This window comes from Dermacentor variabilis, chromosome 8, assembly GCF_050947875.1.
Source record: "Dermacentor variabilis isolate Ectoservices chromosome 8, ASM5094787v1, whole genome shotgun sequence".
NCBI classification, from domain to species: Eukaryota; Metazoa; Arthropoda; class Arachnida; order Ixodida; family Ixodidae; genus Dermacentor; species Dermacentor variabilis.
In genome coordinates this window covers 148327484-148348593 of record NC_134575.1, presented here as the reverse complement: position 1 = coordinate 148348593, position 21110 = coordinate 148327484, and the positions used below count along the sequence as shown (strand labels likewise).

Here is a 21110-nt window from a genome sequence, read left to right as displayed (position 1 = left end):
CGTACGGCATATTCTGGTGTCCTGAGCTTGTCCAGTATAATTTCAGTAAAGAGTACAGCATTAACTACAACTGCTCGTGGAAACTTCAGGCCACCCCTTGTCATCTTCGTGATTAATGCATTCTCAGGGTCATCTAGATCGACGTCTTGCATCACAAGGCTTTCACTGCAAGATGCGCATGTCAGCTTTTTTAGAGCTGCATGGGCACAATAGCCGGCAACATAGGTTAGTGCCGGTCGCCTTGACGTTTTTTTCTCAATGCCGGAGTCGGTCACAGTGACTTGAAACTGGCCGTTTCCTGAATGTACAGTTGTCTCCAACGTGTTCGCGCTCGGTGGTAGTAGAATGTCCAAATCTGGCAGGTCCAGAACCTTCTGCAAACGCAATTTGTTTTCAGATTCATATATCTGCCTTATAGACACGTGGTAACTGGCACCAGACAATTGCTGGTACTTTCCAAAGCGATGCTCTAAGCTATCAGTTTGAAATTTGCCCGAAAGAACATACTCGAAATGAAGCTCTTTGAGACAGTATATGGCAAATTCGTGCAAGGCATGGGTAGTGTGGCTGAAAGCTATGTGCGTTTCACGTGTCAAGCGGCCATTGTCATGTTCGAGGCTTCTCCAGTGATCAAGCCATTGAACTATTCTCTCTAAGAATTCTAGTTGAGGACATGACGATGAAACTATTGGACCTTGCAATTGATCTCGCAACCGCTGTCCTTTTCTTGGCGTCTTGACGTTAACAATGTTCCACCAAGTCAAAATGGTGTCGACATATTCAGAGGTTTCCTTTGCATGCTGGAACGTTGCAACACTGAGAGCAGCAACAGTAGATGAGTTAAAAATCTTTAAGGCCAGTTTAACGTTCTGCCGTTCCATGTTTGAGGGGTTCAGTGCCTTCAAAGTGAGGGTTGGTGCTAGCTTCAAGAGCTCATGCTTTTCAGCTTCGTGCAGCTGGCATAATACCTTGAAAGATGCTGTAAGTATCTTTGGTTCAGCCTCATCACTCTTCGGTTCAGGTAAGTACATGCATTTGCCAATGTTTCTTTGATTCAGCCAGTTATTTCTTATACACTTTAGTATGTGAGCTGGGTCCACCACAAAAAACAGGGGTCGTGATGGGTCAGCAGGATGCTGGTAAACAATGCTGACACTTGCCGGCTTAGCGAAGTAGGACATGGCTTTTCTGTTTATGGAGTTATTGTCCGAGATCACTGCGATTATTCTAAAACCAGATGCCTCTAGATCAAGAACAATCTTCCGAAGGAAGTCGTGCAGCGCCTTAGCATCGATATGTGCCACAGGAAGGATGTGTACAACATCCTTGTTTGAAGAAAGCAGGCTCTGTATCATAAATACGTGGGCAGTTTTTGCTGCAGCCGATGAATTGACCGCAGCACCAGTAACCAACCCAGCCTTGTAATCAAAAAATGATTGAAGGTGAATCTCATCAATCATTAACGTTACAGTCTTTTCATGCTCTTTATATGTGCTTACAATACGCTTTGCATAGGAAAGAAAGCTACATTCTTGCTGCTCCGTTTCAGGGCGTACATCGTACGATGAACACAGTCTTCTGATCGTAGCAGGATGCGGCATCTTAAGCTTCATCGAACTTCTCAGGAATATATATGCATGAGGTGAAATTGTGAACAAAAGGCTAGCAAAAACCAATAAATCGGGGGGATATCGGCCAGCATCATTCAAAACAAGATCAACTTGACTCTTCAAGAATTTAAGCACTTCCAAATGCCATTCTTGCAACTCGCATGCGAAATGTTTTCCACTTACTTCCTCTAGCAATGTCGAAACCAATGTCAGTAGATGACGGGCTTTTTCAGAACGCTCAGTGCTGATATCCTTACGTGTCTGTTCGATCATGTGTAACACACTTTTCAAATCTCTCAAGTCGCACAGCTTTTCAGGAACTAAAACATCACCACACTTCCTCACACCCGTTTCACCAAAAAATACTTCGACGCGCAGGTCTGTGGACACGATCACCGAAGTACGGACTGCAGGAGCAGATTGAAGTGACAAGTCCAAAAAGAAAACCTTGGAGCCCTTGTTCAAAACTGTCCAGAAGTCCGAACACTGAAAGCTTGGCAAGGCCTTCAGCAAGTCCGCAAAGCTACCAACCAGATTTTTGGCGTCCTCTTCTGCTTGGGTTTGCTGAGAAAGCATTATTGCTTTTTGCAAATATGTGGCTTCCAAGCGCGCTCTTTCGGCAGCCGGCGCTTCTCGAACGCACACTTGCGGACGCGATAAATAGGCAGGGCAATTGGGAAACAAGCTCGGAACTGCAGTTTTCTTCAGACGGATGTTTTTCATGGCAACTTCGACCACTTTTCCTGCCTTGACGTCCGTGTAAGATGTCGTCTTCAAGTAATCCGATGGCAAGAAATGCTTTTCACAGAGCTGAAATAAAAAAAAAACAAGCCGTTACAGGTATGAAGCTCGACGAAAATGTTGAATTTACAAGCGCGTCAACAGGTGCAGAGACCCATCTATTGTGCACGCGTGCACGGATGCATTGCGCACTATGCTGACGAAACCTATTCGTCTGGAAACCCAGAATAACAATAGAGAGAAGAAATACTTACCACTGTGTACTTCGTTGGCGAGAAGTCCTTCCGAGGAACTGTTCTCGTCCATGCTTCCCGAGTGGCTCGGTCAGATGGGAACTTGTGCACCCGGACACTTTGTCCTCCGTCATAATTGGATTTGCAGTTTGGTGCGCAACAACAGCCAGGCATCGTTGCGCTTCCGTGTACGACGAACCACGCACAATCGAAGAAAAGCAATCGCGTTTACGGTGGAGCATGCCCCACCAAAGCCACCAAGCAAATGCTCCACGCGTTGCCGCTCTAGCGTTGCAGCCACGGAGAAAATTCGTTTTCAGAACGCGCGCCGCGTTCTACAAACGCAGCGCTCCCCCATCCACCGCTACCATCCGACTCTCGTGACGTATTGACAGGGGAGAGGAGGTGATGCGGTGGCCTTACATTTTTTTTCTAGGTGGCTTTGGCCGAGCGCGATGCTCTGTTTAGGAGAATGTATCATACTAATATGGCCCATCTGCAACAAAGCAAAGTTTCACGAGCTGTTTGTCTTATTACGACGGTCCTTTTTCGCGAACGGTAAATACGGGAAAGTCTCAAACGGTGACCAAGTCTAAACAGCACCTAAACAAAGCGCTGGCGTGGGCTTCGGACCCACTGCGCAAGCGCTACTCCGCTTGCGGCGGCGCGAGCTACGCGTTCCACGTTTTCTTTCTGAAGAATGAGCCACGCAACGGGTAGAAATGCTTCGTGTGTCGCTGCTGCTAAACGAGCTTACCGAACAGAGTCTCCGCGCCGCTGACGAGAGCACCTTGTCTTTTGGAAATCAAATTCTTTGCCATAATATTGTTACGGAATGATGAAAGGAGGGAGAGGAAGAAGATCGCGGGACGCTGGCTGCTGCGTGTTGTTGGTGGTCAGCCATCTTATCTAATCTGACTCATTTTGTACATATATTGTAAATACAATCTTCTATACTCCCAACATCCCCTTAACATATTGGTGGATGTGCGGGGTACCACGGCTGGAAACGGAGCTCCGCAGTGGACGTCGCATCACCGTCGGCACCATCAATGACGGTGAGCACTCGGGATGAACGTCGTTGCCGCCTCCTACGTCATAGTCACATGCTACGTCGCTGTCACCTTCGGTTGTCGTTGTGCAACCCAAGGATCCTGCAACTTTCGACGGGGCCGATGGCACCGACGTTGAAGAGTGTGTGGCCATGCACGAACGCGTGAGTGGAATCAACAGATGGGACCCTACGCCTATGCTAGCTAACCTGTTGTTCTACCTAAGAGGCACGGCAAAGGTGTGGTGCGAAAACCACGAAGATGAGCTAACCAGCTGGGACCAATGCAAAGAGAAATTGACAGAGTTGTTTGGCAAACCAGCCGACCGTAAAATTGCCGCAAAGTAGGAACTGGCCTCCCGTGCCCAATCCCCCACGGAGTACATCCAGGACGTGCTGGCACTTTGTTGTAAAACCGATCACGACATGACAGAAGCTGAGAAGGCCGGGCACGTGCTTAAGGGCATTGCATACGACGCGTTTAATCTGCTCATGTGCGAAAGCTGATCTACAGTTGATGCAATCATTAAAGAGTGCCGATAATTCGAGTAGGCCGAAAGCCGACGCGTCTTGTAACCACTCGCCCGACTTCCCAATACTGCCGCAACGTCGACGTGTGGAGATCAACCCGCACAGCATCATGCGTCGGCATCAGAGGACGTGGTGCGAATCGTTAGACGTGAACTGGATGCGATGGCGCCCGCAGCTTTCTATTCGCATAGCCCTGATGCTACCACATTTTCAGTTCCCCTCGTACAAGCCATCGTTCGCCAGGAATTTGAAAACACTGGTTTACACTCTGTGCTTTCGCCAATCCCAAAGCTAACGAACGCCCTTCTACTATTTTTGCTCCACCCCGACGCTTCTCTCCGCGTTATCGCAACGCGACTGAGTGAAGAACTGCGGATGACCAGCCGATATGTTTCACCTGTCGCCGCGTTGGACATGTCAGCCGGTACTGTCCCTACTCATGGCCCTCAACACCTCGCGCACCGACCAACCTGAGCTGTTTCGATGGAGATGCCCGCAATGTTTCGCCCACCGCCGAGTCGCACAGCGCCGACAACTCTGCTAGGAACACGTGGTGCAGCCGCTCACCATCGCTGCGCGGACACCAGTCTCGTTCAGCGCAAATACGTCGCCCATCTTCCCGTTCGCCGCAGCCACGTCGCCTTTCATCCCCTGTGACTTTTGGCCGCACCCTTTCGGAAAACTAGGAAATGCAGCCCTCGGAGGTGGTGCTGCATTGCCAACTACTGCAGCAAATCCTCTGTCTTTGCCCACAAGAAGTGTAATTGACGTTAAAACAGACGGCGTACCTGTCCAAGCACTCTTCGACATTGGAGCCCACGTTTCTGTGATGAGTGCTAGCCTACGTGGACGTTTAAAGAAGGTCCTCACCCCAGCCCGAGTGCTTCGTGTGGCCGACGGCGGTGTGCTGGTTGTTCTTGGAATGTGTACTGCGCGTTTAATTATAGCCGGCCACCCTACATCTGTTGTCTTTGCTGTGATCGACAACTGCCCTCCCGACCTTATCCTTCGATTGGACTTTTTATCCACTCATTCTGCTCTCATCGACTGCGCGAACGGCTTGCTTCAGTTAGAACTGCCTCAACTCGCCGATGCTCCAAATAGCACCCCACCGCGCTTGTGCTCGCTTCGCGATGTGCGTCTGTCACCCGAGGCAGCTACTTACGTCACTTTGACCGCCAAGCCGCAGGCTCCTGACGGTGAATATGTGCTTCGCCCCATCATCGACGTGCTTTTTAACCGGAACGTTGCTGTTCCGCATACGTTGGTCAGGGTTACTAATAACGATGTCGTTCTACCGCTTCTGAATTTCAGCCTGTGCCCTCAAGTGGCTCCGGCCGGCATGTCCTTGACGAGGCGTGCGAGGGCCAGGTGTGGTGACGTCATCCGGCAAGTGGAGAGGCCTGAAGAGAATCTAGATAGTGGTGGTCATGCGGACATCTCTTGCATTTTTTGCGAAGGAAATCATGGGTACATGCTGCGTACATTTTGCTATAATTGTAATCTGTATTTCCTATCATGCCTATAACGTTTGCAACACATGCTGCGTGACAGGTGCAACGTTCAGAGCCTTACGCATCAAGAACGGATTGTGTGCACAAGTTATGCACGCATGCACGCTTACGGTGCTTAATTATTTCTGGCTTTCCGCCAAGCGCAAGTGGCCCAATTACTGCACTAACTGAAGCTTTTAAAGTAAACTGCGCCAGAAAATTGACAAACTGCACGTACAAAAAAGCTGCAAGCGTGATAGCTTCGGATTGTATTTGGAACATGCGAAATTCTGTTACGAGCAAGCTTAAAGACAGCACCACTCGGAGGACAAATATTCACATGCGTGCCAAAAAACTATCCACGTGCGATATTCTTGGGTCATCCGTGGTGGTATACCCTAAACAGGTCCATGTGCGATGATCTTGGAACGTCCATGGTATAGGATGTCAACACCTAGGTGTCTGGCGGGTGTCTTATTTCTTTCTGAAATGGTGCGCGGACATTGGGACATGATTCGAGTGTCCTACGGAAGAAGTGTGTACAGGAGTGAAGCTAACTCATTTTTTTAAACAACAGTGACGACTGAGAAATTAGATGCTGTGCGGCACTACTATTAACCACTTAAAATTTTACTATATAACTTCGTCATTATTATTTCTTGCACTTGATTTTTATTTTCTTCTTCCCCTTTTAATTGTGGTGCTAAAAACCATGCGTCAACATCGAAACCAACTAGCCCAACAAAAAGCTCTTCCATCTGTAGCAGCTAACACGCTTTGAAATGAAGGGCAGGGTCACCGACGAGGTTACCCTAGCTTCAAGCCTACAGGGCTCGCATGTATGATTTGCGACGGGCAATAAGAAAGACAGCACGTAATCTCTAAATCGGCGGTTTCGAGTGCCTGGAATATGGATACGCTTATCTCTCATTGTGCGTGATGTTAGCAGCGGCCATGGTCGATGGTCGCTGAGTAGTGAAAACGTGTCAGTCGCTTGAGGATTTCACCCCGTCACCATTGTTACTTATCTTGCAATTACCCAAGTCACAGCGCCGTGCAAAAGCTGTCGCCATATAGTGACGTGCTGTATAAAGGGCCCCCCCAACGAGTGTTGCTTGTGGTGAACGTTCTAGTGGACACACGGAGGAGTGGCATGATGAGTTTGGAATTATTCGTTGCTGCTGTCTTCTTGGCACCCGCGCTGTGGAGTGTGCGGGCAGCTCCCTGGGTCGAACCAACGACTTCCTCGCTACATTCAGGTACATAAACAACGTTCTATTGATCTGCTTGAGCAACAGCTTTTACAGTGAAAGAAAGCTACACAAGGAGAAATATCCCCTTCGGTCAGGCGCCAACTAAATATGTCCACTGCCAATTTAGGTTCACCTTATTTCTTAAATGTTCAGAATCACGAAAAGTGGATAGGTACAGAAAGCTGCAGAAGGAATTACGAATTTCCAATTCTTGAGTGAGTTTTGTCAAGTTCACGGAATGTGACTCCACGCGATAGCTCCTCCACAGGAACGTCAGATACAAAAACGTCGCCTATTTAACGCATGGAGTACTTAGAAAGTGCACATGCAGCCACGTAAAAAATAAAAATATTATAATACATTGCGAAAAAGAGTGACATAGGTGATCCCGCTTCATGACGAAATACTAAAACCGTGAGGAAACGTGCAACCGTGTACGCTCCAACTCGATTTACTAACACAATTTACACGTATTACTAAAACTTGTAAACAGGTTCATTCTGAAGTGTTTCAAAATGTATGCGACGCGATTGAGATATTTTTATCGGTGATTTTCTTTTTGATGCGCTATCTTGGCGTTTGATGCGCTATCTTAGGAAGAATGGATTTGGCGAAGTATGCCGGCCCTCAATCTGGGCGTGATTTTCACGTCTTGTGCTGCAGTTTACATATGGGTCGACATTTAAGATCTTATCGTAAAATGCCCACTTTTTATAATTTTAAAATTTTTCATTTGCCTCTACTTGCGTCCACAACGGATTTTAGCTAGAGAGACAATGATTGTGTAAAGGATTTAGGTGCAGTGTCTCGCCAATTTTTAGCGCCTAATATTTCGGGCTTGTTCGATTATTCTGACCATAGCAGCAGCTCCGCCTGCTCGTAGAATTGATTTGTAAGTGCAACAGAAATTTGGGCCGCAGTTCCATTGCAGGAACGTTTCTGTTTTCCTGTGGTGCTAATCTTTCTTGCTGAGGCTGTAAAGACGCAGTGCCCCTTCAGAGCACCCGTAGAGAACACTCTGCAATTTTTAAAATAAACAGTCAACATTGGAGTAATTATATTTTCGTATTTTTCACAACTTTTTTTACATATCTTAGCATTGACAGCAGTATTTTTGCATATTTAAGTTTGACCGATCTGCTATTATATACTGTAGCCGTGAGAATGGGACAAATTGGTTACGAGCCATTAAACAGTACCAAGAGGGAAGACGAACAAGGAAGCTTAACTTAGTTACCTGTGCTTTCTCAAGCTCAGGTGCGAAAAATGTATCCATATTATTATTATTATTATTATTATTATTATTATTATTATTATTATTATTATTATTATTATTCGATTTGAAAACATATATACACATGGCAGGAAAGGGAAAGCGAGAAGCTGGCTGATAACTGCCATCGGAAGGGGCACAATGCCTGCCCACTCTTCAGAAAGGAGGAGACAGAAACCTTAATTATGCAGAGAGCCCCTACACGCTCAGTAACATTGTGTCACTTGAAAATTTCTGGGTAAACCTAACCATCTATCTCACGGAAGAATATGTCACTTTGTAATAGCAGTAAATCATCGAAGCTAGTCTTTGGTGCCGCTTTAGAACTTTGTTTGTCAGAGAGAGTAATATATTCGCTTGATGAGTCGAGGCATATTCCGTGACGGGGTAAGGAAGATCAAAGTGTGGCTCACAAGCGGAGCTCCATGGCCACGTGTCTTGGAAGTGGGCCCGTGGCCGGCCCCAGCCCTCGAACAACGTTGCCGGCTCTGGGCGTTATATACTTGTCCCGAAAAATCCTTAATGCTTCGCATTCCCCCACGAGATGATGGACGCTTCGAGCCCTTGCGCGTCCAAGGTTATCGTTTGACCATCAAAGGAAGTCCTGCGCTCTACAGGTAACTATGGGCAGCATGACACTCATTGTTTCTAATCCCAATTATGTTCCTGGCGAAATTAGAGTGAGGACACGTAAAGGCTACTTGTGCCACGACGATGCACCGGAGTACGTGTGCACATATACGACGCGCAGACACGGTGCCGCAGGCAAGCTTCGGACCTTTTGGGCGCTTTGGCCACGCACTGTCGGCGAGTTGGGGATGGGAACGAAAATGGCGGGCCACAAGCTTTCTTAACAGTCGGCAAGCGTCTGCCTGCAGCCTCGTTTCCGGGTACACAGGCGTGGAAGGGGAGCCATTGAAGTCTACCCTGCATGCTAACTTACGCACCCTTCCGTGAATCGTCTCGCGTGCGCTGCTTAAGTCAAATGAATTGGTACCAGCTGGCTGAAATGTTGATCCTGCCAACTTAAGCAACGTAATGTGAATCTGTGCAATGCACTTTTATGCCGTGTAATGAGCACTAGCAGAACGAGTCCTGTCGAAACCATCGCTCCAGTGCCCGGGCTGCTGGCTTGCATTCCAACGGTACCACGTACAACTAGCTGCACTGCGGAGGACGAGGCATAAGCAAGGAAAAAAGTTAAGTGTGTGACATTCAACTTTCCCAAAAGAATGCGTGGGTACGAGGCACACTGCACTTGGGGGCCACGGATTAATTTAGTCCACCTCGAGTGCATTAACGCACACCCGAATTTAAGTACATTGAGCGTTTCTGCATTTCGCCCCTATCGAAATACGTCCGGCGTTGCCGGGAGTAGATCCTCCCACCTGGAGATCGACGGCAGAGCGCCAAAGCCACAGGCAGGCTCAAGAGCAGACACTGAGGCTCAAATATCGCGCACAAACACCCCAATTAAATGTTTGTACCTGCAACTCGCTGCTGTGCAATACACGTGTTTATGCGCAGGGGCCTGGAGCAAAGAACAAGAAGGTCGACTGTTTGAAGGAGACATTGTGCTACCAGAAGATCTCGCAGATGATGTGAGCTTGCCTTTCGTTTTTTGTTCGCAGAAATTAATTGCTTAGGCCTGGTGAGACCAGCATCAGACAGGCACAGTGCGTGTAAGCTTAAGATGAGTGACTGCATTTTACTGCAAAGCTCAGCCGTCATACGTTCGTCTGGACAGCGTTTTATGTCTATTCAGTACAGTAGAATTTACAGCTGTGGTTTCTTGGGTCGTATAAACGACATAACTAATATGAACTCCACAGCACATTTTGTTATCTATGCCGACGACGGTAGTTTATTTATAACTTCTAAAAACGTGGGAAATCTGCTAAGTATTGCTAATACCACACTACAACAAATGAAGTGGACTTCATTAAGCTCACTAACTATTAGTACTACAAAACAAAAGGCGTTTTGCCAAAGAACAAAGAACAAGAAGACGGCCTAAAAGAACAAGAAGCGGAGCATCGATGGACTTCTAAAAGTAGTAACTTCTATGGCATAGATAGTGCCATCAAGCTTACGTGTAATGTTCCAAGAGAACATGCTGTGGAGTGACCATGGTAATATCGTTGCTAACAGACTTGCTCGAATTGTTAAGATACTTATAAGACTACGCTCCCTGTTACCAATAAGAGTAAGGTTAACTATCTTCTTTTATTTCACGTGAACAATATATTCTTCTCGTTGACGACCAGCTATAGCATCATATTCTTCTGTTATAGCAAAATAAAGCCTCCTGTGCAATTTCACACTAATAATTCGACACGCGCGATGTCCTCTTTCTTTAGATTACATAAAATGCCGATAATATTGTGCGATAATAAATTATTACTAGAACATTCTGTTACAACATTCTATCTCAGCAGCCTTCGGTTTGCAGATGACATTGTTCTAATCAGAAACACTGCGGATAACTTACAGCAAATGATAGACGACCTTAACAGAGAGAGTTTAAGACTGAGGTTGAAGATTAACATGCAGAAGACAAAAGTAATGATCAATAGCTGGGCAAGGAAACAAGAGCTCAAGATCGCCAGTCAGCCTCTAGAGTCTGCGAAGGAGTACGTTTACCTAGGTCAATAATTCACAGGGAACCCTGATCATGAGAACGAAATTCATAGAAGAATAAAAATGGGTTGGATCGCATACGGCAGATATTGTCAGCTCCTGACTTGAAGCTTACCATTATCATTGAAAAGGAAGGTGTACAATCAGTGCATTTTACCAGTGCTGACATATGGGGCAGAGACTTGGAGACTGACAAAGAACCTTGAGAACAAGTTAACAACCGCTCAAAGAGCGACGAAACGAAGATTGCTAGTCATAACGTGAAGATACAGAAAGAGAGCTGTCTGGATCAGAGAGCAGACGGGTATAGACGATATTCTAATTGACATCAAGAGAAAAAAAATGGAGATGGGCAGGTCATGTAATGCGCCGGTTAGATAACCGTTGGACCATTAGGGTTACAGAATGGACACCAAGAGGAGGGAAGCGCAGTCGAGGACGGCAGAAGACAAGGTGGGGCGATGAAATTAGGAAATTCGCGGGCGCTAGTTGGAATCGGTTGGCGCAAGACAGGGGTAATTGGAGATCGCAGGGAGACGCCTTCGTCCTGCAGAGGACATAAAATAGCTGCTGCTGCTGCTGCTGCTGATGATGATGACAGTATTCTTTAAAGGAAGAAAAAGCAACGCTAATTTTCTGGGGCACTTGTCAAAACTAACATTAAATAAAAGCAGGCAGTACACGTCAGAGAGAAACTTGGCATAATCCATGCGTAACCATCATTGCTGAATTCTCTTCATCAATAACCATATTTATTATTCTTTCAATTGCGCATAAACTTGTCGTTCATATTTTCATGTGTGTGTGTGTTCATGTGCATTTACTTTTGTTGTCGTTCTTTTTTTCTGGTCTACGTGAATTCTAAGCTGCAATTGCATAGTCAAGTAATTAATGATGTAATTTTTAAAATGTTCCCTTTAAGAAAAAAGTGATTTATGTTTTGCATTTTCGTATTTTGATGTGACTTGTACTGAACGCGTGTTTTTGCAACCATGTCGGTGTTCGATGCTGTGAAAATAAAATAAATTTGAACATACAAATTCTCTCAACACACATATTTTACATCTATATTGTCTTGTTAGGTGAGATGCGGTGGACATGTATACATGTTCATTTGTTTTATTAATGCCAATTCTGGCACGTACTGCGAAAGCAAAACGGCAGGGGACAAGAAGTCAACCCGAATTTGTGGCTTTTTTGTCTGTGCAACTGTCATCTGTGCTTTGTAGGGAGGCGCAAGAAATAAAGTTCCAATAACGTTCAAAGTTCTAGTTTCGGTACTCGATGTGTCCTTCTTACGCGATGCCGAAATACTTAGGCGCTGTAGTATATACATGATGTTGCAGGCCGAGCACTTAGTTTAAATATTGGAAGGCTCTTAGAACATCACGGGGATGCGTGGTGAGAAAGACGTGTTCCGTCTAGCTGGTGATATGGATGGATGCAAAACTTTAATGAAGGTCCTGAGGTACGCGACTCAGCGCGCTGCGGGCCGCTCCCACGTTGGGACAGTCAGGCCATACCCGACCGCCGCATCGTGGGCCCTCTGGACAGCCCATAGTGGCGCCCCGGCATCGGGGCTCCACTTGTCCTCATTAATTTGTTCTGTGCCTCGTAACGAGGGGCAACGCCAGAGCATATGGTCTAGGCTAGTGATGTCATTGCAGTGCCTGCAAGAATCAGTGGCATAGGTGTCGGGATAAAGCTTGTGAAATAAAGCTGGGCTGGGATAAGAGTCTGTTTGCAATAATCTGAGGGTCAACGCCTGCGCTCTATTTAACTTCTTGTGTGGAAGGGGAAATTCTCTCCTGCCGAGATAAAAGTGCTGCGCAATTTCATTGTATGTGGTCGGTTGATCTCTGTTCTCCACCACTGAGGGCCGGCGTTGGAGTTCTCCATGGTCGCGGAAAGCGAGACCTCGCGCCTTGGAGTGGGCCAGCTCGTTGAGGTTTGTGGGGCCTCCCACGATCGATCCCATGTGAGTGGGGAACCACGTGAGGGTGTGGGTAGCGATGTTTTTGCCGTCGAGGATGCGACAGGCTTCCTTACACACAGCGCCAACGCTGAAGGCGCGGATGGCTGCCCTGGAGTCGCTGAAGATATGGGCATGTTCGTCGTCCAAGAGGGCCAAGGCAATGGCCACTTGCTCGGCCGAACGCGACGACGTGCTTCGTACCGAAGCGGCGTTAACGGTCGAACCCCTGTGGTTGATCGACACTACCGTGAAATTGTTGCTGTTGCCATACTGGGCCGCGTCAACGAAGCAGCTGCCGCCAGGGAGTTCTGTCGCGCGGCGTAGGAGTGCCACCGCCCCGGCCTTCCTTCATTCTACGTTGCGCTGGGGATGCATATTGCGCGGGGCAGGCGATATGAGGATGCTTTCTTTCTGCTCTTTCGGAAGGCCCTGATAGGCGTCTTCGACAGTGGCCGGGGGGACGCCCATCTCTGTTAGCCTGCCCTGGTGCCCGAGAGCCTGAGAATCTGTGCCCTTTCTTGTGCTTCTGCAATTTCTTCCAGGGTATTATGAATAGCCAACTGCAGGAGTCGGTCGGTGCGTGTGTAGTTTGGTAGTCTGAGCGCGCTCTTGATCCCCCTCCTTATCATGGCATTTAGCTTGTCTCGCTCGGCCCTCTTCCAGACGTGCATGGCCGCTACGTACGTGAAATGGCATAACAAGAAAGCGTGGACTAGCCTTATCAGATTCTCTTCGCTCAGGCCTCTCCTTCTGTTAGCCACCCGCCTGATTAGACCAATAACGCTATCCGTCTTCTTTGATAGTTTGTGAATGGTGATGCTATTCGTGCTCGCCCCTTCGAGTGTCATTCCCAAGATTCGAATCGACGCGACTTTGGGAATGGGATCTCCGCACTTGGTGTAGAGATTAATATCAATTTCAGTGGGGGGTTTCCAGTTATGTGGCTTGCGACCCTTTCTAGTTGGGCTGTAGAGAAGGAGCTCCGATTTCTTTGGGGAGCACCGGAGTCCCGTGTCGGTTAGAAAGCGCTCTGTAGTGTCGACAGCTTCCTGGAGAGCGGCTTCGACTTGTCCGTCACTGCCACCCGCGCACCAGACAGTGATATCTGGTGCGCGGGAGAGAAGCGAGTAATGATCCCTTTAAGGTTGTTCACATAAGTGCCTGTGAAACTGGAAACGAAAATTGAAAAGAAAACCATAGAAACGCATTCTGTGCTTTTTAGTCTTCAGATTACGGTCACCCTATAACGGTATTTTATTTGGAAGGTGCTGCAAAGACTGCGATGTCAAAACGAAAGGCAATAGGTTTGACTACATGTGGGAAAGAGGGCTTTGGTTTTGATGCGGATTAACTGTATGTCTCAAAACTAACATTTTCCTTTTAAAATGTATGTGTAGTGTGTGTTAGTGTGTGCGTATTACTCAGTAATTTAGCTTTAGTTCGACATTCGTAGTTTTCGCGTCTCCGCGTCTCGTTGTTCCACACTGCTCCGTTTCATTGCGCAAGTATGTCAGTTATCCATATCCGTTCGCAACATATCAAAATTCAGTACCATTGTGCTAGGAAGTGCGGATATAAATACCCCTCTGAAGTAAGCGAAGGTGTTATTGGGAGTTTCAGATTATTTTGTTGAACTGCACTTCTTTAACAGTGCAGCATTGTTTAGCATTATTTATCGTCGAAAAGCATGTCATAGATAGTGCTGAATGCGTACGAAATGTAAACTCGGTCTCCGCGGCAACAAACAAACAAAAAACAGCGAAAAGCAACAACGACAACAATGACACACCAATACACTGGCTCCTTTGGCAAGCGTTTGTTTTTACCGGCGTAATTATGGTGATAATTAGCATCATGTTTAGTATATGCTGGCTTGAAATGGTTGGCTTAGAACTTGCACGCAGGGAGTCATCATGAGTATATTTCTAACAATGTCGCTGCTATTTGTGCACGTACGCAGAGAGCTGCAGTGACCAGAGATGCCAAGCTGTGGCCCAAAGGGGTCATTCCGTACGTCTTCGAACAAAGACCAAGTAAGCGAAACACGAAATATTCAGAAGTATTTCTGAGCTGCAGTCGGTTTACACACTCTTGATGTCGCTTCTGACACCCTCGCTGACCACCGCGCTATACTTCAGCTGGTATCATCGGCAGCGACTGCCATCGCCACAAGCAATTTCTTTGTGAGCTCGCCTGCTAGACGAATCACTATTATTACGGTACACTCCTCACACGCTCTATTGGGCACATGAAAAACTGCCTTAGACATACACGAATGATGTGCCATAAGTCCATTCTTAAGATATCATTTCACTTCATTTTGAAGGGGAAAAATGCGCATGGGTCCCGAAACACCAATTAGTTTTTGTTTATGTTATCTTGGAAAGTGCTCGTGTGCTCTGACAATTATTCTCATGGCGCAATTTCCTGCAAGCGTTCTCTCTATGAACCCTTCTCGCGGAGTGGTTTGCTCTGGAGAAACTAGATGGCGCTTTCGGTGGCGCGCCGCACGTTGCCTCAGCGAAAGCGCACGAATACGAAACCACTACCTCTTCTTCCCTGCTACTGAGCGATCAGCTTTTGAGATAGCAAATGGGTGTTCGCTAACTCACTGTGCTCCGTTCATGCCGCCACATATGGAACGGTAGAGGTAATATGTGCGCAGTAGTTGGCTACAAAACTAGTGACTGGGATATTAAGGAATGGAATGAATCTGTGTGACCATGCTCATGGACTGCTGTTATATAAGGACTTCCTGTCTTGTCGGTCCTTCGCAATGCACAGTTTTCCTCGAGAATAAACAACATCAATCATCCACCAGTGTTGTATAACCAAACTCCAAAGATATAGACTTCAGCCACGGAACGTCGGCAAGAGTAAGCACCGCTCGTTACACCCTGACAAAAGGAGTAGCGTCGCGTCCTGGCATAGTACGTTTATCGCACGTTGCCTACACGCACATATACCTCCTCTTACACGCAAACTTGCGCAAACTAAATCGCCAAGGTATCACGAATAAGTAAATAGGCGCACACCAAGAGAGCGAGAGAAAAAGGCAAAGGAAAGAGAGGTTAACCAGATAATTTCTCCGGTTGACTACCTTCTACCCGGGGGAGGGAGAAAAGGACACGATCGGTGAGAGAAAAGGAGCGCAACAAGAGAAGAAAAATTACAGGGACGTTTCATTTCGTGAACGAGGGTTACGCACGAGTGCTATTCCTATATAATTGCGATAGCAATGACATGGACACTCAAGGCGCATTCCTGCCATGTTGGTAGCCGCGAGAGAAAGAAATAAACTTTATTGTTAGACCCGGCTTCTTGAGCCCAAAAGTGGGAGGCCTCCTCAGTCCAGGTAGCCATGGCTCCCTGCCGCCGCCCGAGCCCTATTCACCAACCGCAGCTGACTGTCAGGGTCTTGCGTCACCAGCAGAGCCTCCCACTGGTTTTCCAATTCTTTCTCTGAATCTGCTTCTTTCTGGATGTTATCACCTCGTGGTGATGATAACGGTGGTGCTTCTCGAATATTCCTGCACCTCAGCACCATATGGCGCAAGATGTTGGGCGTGTCCGGCGGGCAGAACTTGCAGTCTCGTCCGTAGGTGCCCGGATACATGGCGTGCAGCAGTGTTCCATGTGGGTAGTTTCCAGCATGGAGTCTTCTCCAGGTTATCGCTTGTTTCCTACTCATCGTCTTATGCGCGGGCGGGTAGCGACGCCTCTGCTTCCTGTAGTGCTCCAAGATATCCGAGTACTTCTTGGATATCCGTTCATCATCCTCGTCACAGTCGTTGGTCCGTGTTCTTTGCGTGTCGGAGGTGGCTCGGCGTGCATGTTCTCGAGCCGCGGCGTGCGCCACCTGGTTCCCCGCGAGAGACTCGTGTCCCGGCGTCCAGAGGATTTGTGCTGCTTCTTCAATCTCGAATCTCGGTGTTGCTCAAGACCTGAAGTGCTGCCTTTCCGATCCTTCCGTTCATATACCTTCTGCATGCTTCTTGCGAGTCCGTCACCACGGTAACCAGGGTCTTCTTGCACGTTGCGATGGCCATGGTTATGCCGAGCTTTTCCGCTGTGCTCGCGTCCTTGGCACGTATGGATGTGGCTCTAAGTTGTTCGCGCTTCTCGTCGACCACGCTGATTGCAAATCGGTTGTTTTGTACGCAGCTGCGTCCATATATCTCACATTTTCTTCTTTGTTGTTGATGGGTTCGAGTATGTGCATGAGCGCCTGTATTCTCGCCTGTCTCCTTTCCTTGTCGTACTCTGGATGCATGTTTCTGGGAATGGTACTTATGTGTAGCCTGTCTCTGATCTCGTGTGGGATACGCTGAGGTAGGTGCCTTTCATCCACGACTTGGTAGCCCAGATCTAGGAGTAGGGCTCTTCCCGTCTTTGTCAGCTTTAGTCTCTCCAGTTGGTGGACGTTGTGCGCTTCCACGAGCTCTTCCCACGTGTTGTGGACTCCCATTACGAGTAGTTTTGCTGTGGACGTGGAGGGGGACAAGCCCAAGGCAATTTTGTAGGATTTCCTGATGAGGGTGTTTACTTTGTCTCGTTGGCTGTTCTTCATGTCAACGTATGGGGTCCCGTACGTGACGATGCTCGTGAGTAGCACTTGTATCATTCTCGTGCAGTCTTCTTCCTTGAGTCCGTGACATTTGCTCGTCACTATTTTGATAAGGTGTGTTATTTGTTGCACTGTTCTCTGAATTTTTTCCAGCTCTGCTCCCTCGGCCCGTCCTTTTGAATCACGACTCCGAGGATCCGGAGTGTCGTAACCTGCGGAATCATGATGCCTCCCACCTTTACTACCGGGTCTGGTATCTGCTGCGGTTGTCGACCTCTTGTGCGCTTTCTTAGCACCAAGAGCTCCGACTTTTCATGTGCGCACGTCAGTCCACATGCTTCCAGGTACTTTTCCGTAGTGTCAACCGCTTCTTGCAGAGCGTCTTGCTGTTTACCTGTCGACCCTCCCGTAGTCCAGATGGTGAGGTCGTCAGCGTATATTGCGTGACCAATCCCTTCTATTTGCTTCAGTTGCTTGGGTGGCAAGCTCATCGCCAGATTGACTGGCATCGGCGAAATCACGGAGCCTTGTGGCGTTCCCTTTCGCGGTATGTCAAATTTCTCAGAACGTAAGTTGCCTATCCCCACTGTGGCTGTCCGTTCTTTCAGAAAAGTTTTGTTGTAATTATAGATTTTTTTGCCGCAGTTATATACGTTGAGGTGTTGTAGTATGGCTTCGTGTGACACGTTGTCGAAAGCCCCTTTCACGTCAAGTGCGAGGATGGCTGTTTTGCTGTGCGTGTCCAGTTTGTCGATGACTTTTTCTTTTATATGCAGCAACACGTCTTGCGTGGACAGGTGAGCTCTAAATCCGGACATAGTGCTTGGGACGTGTCCGTTGTCTTCGAGATATTCGATCATGCGGTTATGCACCATGCGCTCGTAGAGTTTTCCAGCACACGATGTGAGGGATATAGGTCGAAGGTTCTGCACGCTGATGGGCTTGTTCGGTTTAGGTATCATCGTTACCTCGGTATGTTTCCATTCCTGTGGTACATTAGCGTGTTCCCAGCACTCGTTGATGTATTTTAAGAGCGCATTTACAGAGGGTCCGTCAAGGTTCCGGAGTGTCTTGTTGTTTATTCTGTCGTACCCCGGCGCCGTGTTGCGGGTGAGCTTGCTCAAGGCCCTTTGGATTTCTGTTTCTGTGAAGGGCCGATCCATTTCTATGTTTGGGTTGCCTCGATACTCGTCGAAGTGCGGATCTACAGTTATGTTCCGGTCCGTACCGAGGAACTTCTTCACTTCTTTGATAATGTCTTCCTCATTCCCCGGGTGGTTGTGTATGAGTCTGCACTTTCTGTTTTGCAGCGGTCTTGTTCTCCTTCTTTGATAGGAGAGTCTTGAGTACCGCCCAAGTGCGCTTGCTGCTTAAGATCCCTTGAAGCTTGTTACATGTTTCGCGTCAGTTCTTTCTTTCAAGTTGTTCAGAGTACTCTTGCGTTTCCTTGATCAGCTTGGAGATTCGAATTTCGAGTTTCCGGTTGCACTTGTTACGCTGCCAGCGTTTCGCGAGACCCCTCCGCGCCTCCCACAGGTGGAGTAAGTGGGGGTCGACCACGGGGGTGACTTGCGACAGCTGGATTGTCCTCGTATGCTCCTCGGCTCTTTCCACGACTCCTCTGATCCAAATTTCTATGTCGTCTATCGTCGCATTAATGGCGCTCTCGTCTTTGCGAAAGGCCTGCCGGTCCGTGATCTTGGCTTTTCCGATTTTCATCGTTGCTTTGTGGTGCGGAATGATCGTTTGCACTATATAATGGTCGCTACCCAGATTCTCGTCCATGCAGCTCCACTCATACTGTTTGAGTCCGTGTACGAATGTGAGGTCGGGGCTGGTGTTTCTAGATACACTGTCGCCGATGCGCGTGGGTGTCTGCGGGTCGTTGAGTAGCGTGAGGAGATGTTGGTGGGCTACGTTGTGCACATCTTCTCCTTTTTTCTTTGAGGCCGCATAACCCCAGTCCACATGGGGAGCATTAAAATCTCCAACGACTATCAGGCCGTTACCTTTGCTCGGCTTCTTCACTTCTCGCATTAGCTTGTCTAGACCTTTTAGGGGGTCCTTTGATGAGCTGTACACGTTTAACACAAACAGGCTTTGCTGCTGTTTTTTCTCAGGTATGATTTCGACGAGGGTGTGTTCGATGCGGTGTTGGATGTCGTGACGTTGAGCCTTGATGGCCTTCTTGGTAAAGATTGCTTGGATTGCTTGGTCAGTTGCTTGGGTAGGGAGCTCATCGCCAGATTGAATAGCATCGGCGAAATCACGGAGCCTTGTGGCGTTCCCTTTCGCGGTATGTCAAATTTCTCAGAGCGTAAGTTGCCTATCCCCACTGTGGCTGTCCGTTCTTTCAGAAACGCTTTGATGTAATTATAGAGAAATGTACCGAGCCGCAACACGCACACTGATGTTCCGTTTTAATTCCAAGGGTGATAACACTGTCCGCGCGCGCCGTATGCTGTATGTGCCAGTGAAACCGTACGACGGTGAGCCGAATCGCACACAAGGGAGGAAAGCGGGAAGGCAGCGCGGGAGGGAGCAGGGGGGGGGGGGCGAATACTCTGGTAGCAACTGCGTAGGTTGCGCAGTGGCGCGCGCCGTATCTTGAAAGCGATGGGCAGACGGCTCACACCTTTGTGCGTGCTGTGTTCCGGCCGCTCAGTTTGGCTTGAAGCGATAGACCGCACGAAGGTGACTTCGCTCGCTGTTGCCATGGCGCTCTTTCTCACGCCAGCACTTGCTCGTGCCCAGCGTTTCGCGACGACTTCGGGATCGGTCGACTCACGGTCGGCCTGCTGCCGCCTGCTTAACTGCTCCGTTCTTCTCGCATGGCGCTCGGCAAGTCGATCACGAGACGAACCCGGTTCCTTCATAACGCGCACACAACCCCTAGCGACCGCCAGAGGAAGTCCACACAGCGCGCTTCGCCTACGCTTCACCTCTGTGAAACTTCGCCTCTTTTCTCATTCCCCGCTTCGCTCCACGCCACCTTGACTTTCCTCTACGCGGCGTTGGCAATTGCCGCGCGATCCTTCGTACTCTCTCCGGCACGCGATGCTCTTCTCCACCTCCAGGCTTCTCCTTCCTCCACTTCCTTTGTGGCTTCACACTACTCATCGACGACCCTCGGGGCGCATAGCCATTTACAGTTGCGCGTAATAACGCCTACAATAGAGATCTGCCTCTGTGGGCTCTGTGACAGCCTGCGAAGGCGTTTCGTAGTTTTACACGGCGTCAACGTCCCATTGACAGATTTTATGTCACACAGTACACAGCAACAACTTGCCACAACTTGTCACACAGTCAGGTGTCTTTTGAATAACGCAGCAGTGCCTTCATATAGCGGCTTGCGCTGATGTTCGTGTAGGCCTGTTTCCAAGAATGTTGTTTTCCGTGAGTTAGCGCTTGTCCAAAGAGCAGTGGCGTAGCAACAGGGGGGGCCGGGGGGCCGTGGGGCCGTGGGCCCCGGGTGCAAGGGGACAGTGCGGTGAGGGGGGGGGGTGTCATATACGCCTGAAGACACCCCTCTTTCCGCCGGCTTGACTGGGCGCAAACTGCAAAGAATGCTCCGGTATAGTACTCCTAGCTCATGCACCCGATGCGTTGCGCCGCAGAATTGTCGGCTGCAGCTCTATCAACACCCCACGAAATAATTGCACGAAGTGCGCGCTAAAAAATTTAATTCGCGAAATGGTCGCTAAACTAATCGCCTTAGCGGAACGTTTCATGTGGGGTGCGCT

At 48.4% G+C, this 21110-nt stretch overlaps 1 protein-coding gene across 1 annotated transcript in view; it reads left to right on the top strand.

The window, feature by feature from the left end:
• The first annotated feature begins 6598 nt into the window (after nucleotides 1-6598).
• The window catches only part of LOC142590662 (astacin-like metalloprotease toxin 5), a 34408-nt gene continuing 19896 nt past the window's right edge, over nucleotides 6599-21110 (top strand). The window contains exons 1-3 of the mRNA XM_075703048.1: nucleotides 6599-6918; nucleotides 9713-9786; nucleotides 14761-14833. Coding sequence (XP_075559163.1) covers nucleotides 6813-6918; nucleotides 9713-9786; nucleotides 14761-14833 — 253 coding nt within the window. The 5' untranslated portion in view covers nucleotides 6599-6812. The remainder of the gene's footprint in view (nucleotides 6919-9712; nucleotides 9787-14760; nucleotides 14834-21110) is intronic.